Source organism: Atta cephalotes, assembly GCF_000143395.1.
Source record: "Atta cephalotes unplaced genomic scaffold scaffold00008, whole genome shotgun sequence".
Classification (NCBI taxonomy): domain Eukaryota; kingdom Metazoa; phylum Arthropoda; class Insecta; order Hymenoptera; family Formicidae; genus Atta; species Atta cephalotes.
This window is the reverse complement of record NW_012130072.1, coordinates 5,879,304-5,885,803: the sequence shown is the minus strand read 5'-3', so window position 1 is coordinate 5,885,803 and position 6,500 is coordinate 5,879,304. Positions and strand designations below refer to the sequence as shown.

At 30.5% G+C, this 6,500-nt stretch overlaps 1 protein-coding gene across 1 annotated transcript in view; it reads right to left on the bottom strand.

Moving 5' to 3' along the window:
• Window positions 1-701: 701 nt before the first annotated feature.
• The window catches only part of LOC105627280 (TGF-beta receptor type-1), a 40,305-nt gene continuing 34,506 nt past the window's right edge, over window positions 702-6,500 (bottom strand). The window contains exons 4-8 of the mRNA XM_012208567.1: window positions 3,848-4,081; window positions 2,959-3,192; window positions 2,142-2,482; window positions 1,482-1,721; window positions 702-824 (exon numbers count right to left, since the gene is read on the bottom strand). Coding sequence (XP_012063957.1) covers window positions 702-824; window positions 1,482-1,721; window positions 2,142-2,482; window positions 2,959-3,192; window positions 3,848-4,081 — 1,172 coding nt within the window. The remainder of the gene's footprint in view (window positions 825-1,481; window positions 1,722-2,141; window positions 2,483-2,958; window positions 3,193-3,847; window positions 4,082-6,500) is intronic.

Here is a 6,500-nt window from a genome sequence, read left to right as displayed (position 1 = left end):
GTGTGTGTGTCGTTAGTCGTGTCGTGTCGTGTCGTGTCGTGCGTGTGTGTGTGTGTGTGTGTGTGTGTGTGTGTGTGTGTGTGTGTGTGTGTGTAATATATAATTATATACGTGTGTATATGCGAATACTGTTTCTCATTAGTATTAATCAATAAATGTTGCTATATAATAAATTTGTATACTTCATTATCTTAATGTTATGATAATAAATATGCAGCGACTTTTTTGTATTCTTTTTTATGTGTAGTGTGTTCGCGTGTGTCAATGTAAGTGGCGTGTAATTGAGTGATTCGATTAACCGAACGCGTTATTGTGATTACCTGTTGATTCATTCAACAGAATGATCGATCATCAGGTCGCGATATATTAGGACTGAAATAATGTTTTTCTCCTATAGCTCGCATGCTACCCATCGAAACAATCAACACGCGTAAAAATCCATTCTATCTTTTATCTCTTACAATTCTGCAAAGCGATATCAATTCTACTCATACAGTATTTTATTCGATCGAGGCCAATCTCACATAAGAAAGAATCTCGTAACTCCATTTAGTCTGTTCCAGATTCTTCTCGACTACGCGAAATATTTCTTCATCCTGCCGGAAGCTCTATCGCATCAAATTTCAAAATAGCAACATTCGCGTATATGATTCAATCGACTTTTATCGCTTTTCTATTGAAGAGCTCGGCAACAGCTTAATCTATTTCAGGTCGTCTATAGCGCCATAATTAGCGAGCGATTTCTTGATCCTGAGTGCGGTTAGCCTGGCGGCGGCATTGTGATACCAACATTCCTTCATTACTTTCGACATTACTTGCAGAGCCTATGTAAATAATAAATTATTAATTAATTAATTTACTTATCTAATATTTTTTTACAAATTAATTTTATTTTTATGGAAAAAACAGTTTTAAAATATCTAAAAATTTAGCTAGATACAAATCTAAAAATAATTTTGTTGAACCATCAAAATAATTATATAAGACACTCAAACTGATTGCTAGAAAGCTCGAAACATTTTGCAGCGTTGCTCATCATCCTTGAGTTTCCTACATATAATTAGTTTAATGATCAACAAAATTATTTTTAGATCTGTATGTAATTTTGAGATATTATATTTTAAAAAAAATCGTTCTTTCTATACTTTCTTATTGTAATTTTAATAAAATGTAAGTTTAGCTGAAATCATATTTAAATTTTTAAACGATAAATAAAAAAAAACTATTTTTTTTAATTCGTTTTATCTTTCAATCATTGCTATGAATTGCATTTTATAATTATTTAATTATTATATTTCTCATTACACTACGTTTTTAAGTCATATGAATATTAATATACAAACATAAACATTAGAACAAAATAATTTATTAATTAAAGCTATATGTATATATATATTTTACTTCTAATTTATTTTTTCAAACAATTATTCTAAGTAAAATTAGTAATTTAAATTATATACTTTTTTTGTTTTAATACTCACTTCGATTGACTGCCACCGATTCGGTATCGATGGCCGCTGTCGATCAGTACACACGACTTTCCGCATTTCCTCGATAGTTGGATCGGAAGGCACCAAGTCGTAAAAGGGCAATTGATACTCGTCGTGAATTCCACCGACATTACAACGTCTAGCAATCTCCCAAAGGATTAGACCGAGTGCATACACATCGGCCCTCTTGAACGAGTCGAAGTGATTCATATTTATCGTCTCTTCAAGAACCTGAAAGCAGAAAACGTTAGCATGAATTACCGAAGATCCGCCTTCCTGACTGACAAGAGTGCATATCATCGCGCATTATTTTCAGTATTTTTATTGTTTAATAATAGTGTTCGAATTTAAACTTTTGAGATCACAAAATAGACAAAGTAATTCTTACAGATCTTTTGTCATTGAAAGAGAATCTGCTAATTGTTCTATCACATCACATTTTTGAGAAAATTCGATTTAAAAGTACAAAAGTGACATTTTTAAACAAAAATAGCACAAAAAATTTTCAAACAATAAACTATATTTGATAATTTGATCTCTAATTCATAATTGACGATCCCTAAAACTTTATGTACAAGATACTTTTATAGATACTTTTGCTTTTTATTTTTCGAATCAGAGGAATCTTCTTTCACATGGCAATATAATTACCTCAGGCGCCATGTATCTCTTCGTGCCGACTCTGTTGTTGAGTTGAATGTCGACGGTATCCGTGATTACGTCGTGCCTGGCGGCCAATCCGAGATCGCCTATGGCACAGGTACCATTAGTCTTCACAAGGATATTTTTTGACTTCAGGTCCCGATGAGCGATGGCCGGCTTGCCTTGCGTGCCGACTATTTCCATGTGAAGATGTGCCAAGCCAGTGGCGATCGACAAGGCCATCCTTATCATACCGTTCGTGTCGACGGTCGATCTGTTGAGGTAATCGAAGAGAGAGCCCTTCTCGTGATAATCCGTTATCAACCATAGCTGTGTCCACGTGCCGTTATCTGAAAAGGAACAAAATGACCCGCCATTCCATCAATTCACAATTTATTTAGAAGACATAATTCGATCGCAATAGCTCTCAAGCAACGTGCAAGATGATAAAATATGTAATGAAAATCGATAAAGAGCGTCTTTGAATGTTTCATATAATCTGAAGAGATCGTCTGTGCGCTTGAAACATCTCCAGAAATAAATTTGTTTGAAATTAGACCAGCTGAATTTAATTTAATTTTTTTTAATATAAATATGTTTCTTATTAATAATAAATTAGCATGTTAATTTACTTTATAATTATATATTTTTTATTTTGGAACAGAAGGTAACAATAATTCGTATTAAAATTTTCTTTTAAATTAATAAACAAGCTTAATAAATATCCTGAAGATCGCGAAAAGTTGAAAAAGCACTAATCTATTTTTTAAATACGATTTTCGCTAGAATTTTAAATTAAATACGAATATATAAAAAAAATTCACACCTTTGTTATCGGCAGCGATAAAACCTAAAATATTGTCATGCCTCAGCATCACCGTCTGATAAATTTCGGCTTCTCGGAACCAGGATCTCTCCTCTCGCGAGCTGAAGATCTTCACAGCAACATTTTCGCCGCGCCAACGACCGCGCCAGACCTCGCCGAAGCGGCCTTTTCCGATCGTTTCTACCAGCTGAATCTGGCGCGCTATACTCCGTTGTACCAGAAGTGGCAGGCCTACTTGAGAGAGGATGGGCATTGAAGAACGTAAATTTCAGTATGATTAAACATGACTCACGCATTGCGTGTTTGTGTATCATGCCTGATCAAAAGACGAATGGATTAACGTATGTACAAATACGTGACTTTGTAAAAGAATCTATTAGTAAACAAATCTGAGTTGTGGATTCATTTAGCAATTTAAATTCAGCGAGCTAATTAATGTAATCATTCATCTGTATTTTTACACATGTAATAGTAAAATTTACACAAATAGTTTATATATGTTAGTGTATATTGTTTATATTCATATATTATTTTTTAAGATTACATGAGGTAAATTAATAATATTTTACAAAAACAATTTACTACACATTTACTAATGTTGTAATAAAAAGCAGTAAAATAACAAATCTCTGATGATGAAATCTCTGATATGAAATTCGTATAATTTTTAATTATATTTTAATTATATATAATGTAAATTTGCAATTATAATTATCTACATATTAAACATTTGCTAGTAAATATATATTCGTAATAATTATAACAAAAAACGACTAACATATTTCTATCAAAAGATTTTTCTTTTCATAAAGATTCAAGAGATATTTGCCTATTATCTTATCATTTTATACTGGTTTTAAATGATGAACTTTAATTTAATTTGACCTACCTGAGCCACTACCACTCGTAGTCATCTCCAACATATCCCTGATAGTGACGCCGCCCAGAATTGGTCGGTCCGGAGCCTCCAGCGAGTCATCCGGAAAGTGCCTAGCCGGCCTCTTTTTGGTCATGTGTATGTGATAGATTGCCATTACGACCACGCAGATCGCGCATATTGGTACTGCTATCGTCAAGGCCATTTTCCAGGTAACCCATGTTGCGTCATCACCACTCGACGATACTTTTGGCAAGATATATTCAGTTATTATTTGCACGTAGGAGCATCGATGGATAAACACTAATTCAACCTCGATGACGCTGTATTGTCACATATTATCATACTGAAGGTATGATATACCAATATCAGAGATATTCAACTTGAAACGTGTATTCCTGATGAGTAAACTGTGTATTGTCTCAAAATTTACAAATTACATGAATGCAAAAAAATTTTCTTAAATGTAATTTTAGTAATAAAAGAAAAAATCTAAAGCAGTTGTATTTTTTTACGCGTTATTTATTTTTGTTGATATTTAGTAACATTATTTGTTCAGATAATTAAGTAAATTGTTTCATAATTTCCAACAAATTATTTTTTTAAATTTACACTTCCTAAATTTACAGCAAATGACGTCGCATGGATATTTCGTGATGTGTGTTTAGACGTCAGTAATATAGATATCATGTTATCCATGTCGAACAAATGTGCTGTGTAAGTTCATATTTATTTAAAAGAAATATATCTCTGATCTTAGAAGCAAAAAACTTCGTAAAAATATATGAATTGATTAAAATCACTTTTATGCATTATTGATTCGAAAGCAAGCAAATGTGAGAGATTTTTCAAAGACAAAAGCTATGAAATGTAGGCGTTAAAAAAAAGCGTAAAGCGAAAAGATATATAACTTATACAAAAGACCTATGTATATCAAAATGCGAAGACGTATATTACAACATGTTAATAAAACAGTTAAAGCAAAGCGATCTCTATACTGACAACAATTAAACAAACACATTTAAGGCAGATTTAGTGCAACGTGGACAGGATTTCGGTTTGATCATTTTAGTAATCAATAGCTTGGTTCATGGCTAAACCTCTGAAAACTCACGGGATTGAAAGATGTTCTAAGAATCTCTTTGAAATTGAATGATGTATCAACGTACAACTGCGCCTCGATAATTTGCTGTTATTTTAATCTTTATTATCTTCAGTTACTTTGTATATCTTAATTGTTAATTTCAAATTTTTAATTTTAATACTAGGACATATAAATCAAGTCATCGCATAAATCAAGTAAAATTTGCAAAACAGTCTTAGGTTTTTTATTTTTATAATCTTTTTAACAGATATTAATGACACAAACTAAATAATCATCATTTGTCGTAATTTTTATCCTTATTCATATATCTAAATAATGTTTTTTTTTCACTGAATCCATGATCATAAAATGTTCTAATATTGAATCCGAAATAATTCTTTATTCTACCATGATATGCAACGTAGAACAAAGATAGATATTTCTAACATATCTTATTGAGACATCAGTAACACGTTAAATACAAAATTTGACTTACCTGCGAATAACGAAATTGAAGAGCATTACAGTATATTCTTTCAAGTCACACAAATGCTATTAATCAATTATTCATTATTATAAATTCATCACACAAATATTAAGTGAAAATGGTATTAAGCGATGTCTGAAACAGCCAATTAAATTGTTATAAAATGCTGAGCAAAAATTATTTATTTATTTGAATAAATAATTTATTTATTTCAATTATGTTAGTTCAATAACTCACAATTTTATGTTTACAGCAAAATAAATTATTGCAACAATCCGAAAAAGAACTAATTTACTATAAAATATATTGATAGACTTATACAAAAATGTAGCATAAATAGATTATTTTAATATTTATATTTACACTTTACTTATACATATATATCTTTAAAGTTAATTTTTTAATATGAAAATGTTTGACATAATGTATCAAAAAATTGCGATAGTTTTTAAATAATTTTTATTGAAAGTCATCTCTATAAATCTGAATTACAAAATAGATAACTAAATCCAACTAATTAATAATTTTTCAAAAATTTGTGATTTAACTTTTGCTGGATTAAAATTATAACAGATGTATCGATTATTTTCCAGATGTAAAAGCTTTGTAAACCAGACTTTTGAGAGATAAAATTGGATATACGTAGATATGTAAAACAAACTATACACTCATCACGGAATCAAACAATCGCGAAATTCAATCGACAGAGTTATCGCGATGTATAGGTAGATAGGACGAATCACGATATAATTGGATATTGATTCCTGTGAAGATTTCAATGAGATGACAGGCAACACGGCGAGAAACGATTCACTGATGAATGATCGCACAGCAACGATGGATCTTCTAATAATGATGAGAGAATATGCATCTTGGTATTATAATAATATTAATAAAAATATTGTTTATAAAGTATCGTACGTCATTTAAATAATAATTAATGTTTATAGGCTTCTGTTTCGTCACATAATGTTTTTTTTTATAATCGATCGAAATGTATGATATTGTAATGTTGATATTTTCAGTTACAGGAAAAAACGTTTTAATATATAGACGTTTTAATATATAATATATATATATGTATATATATATAT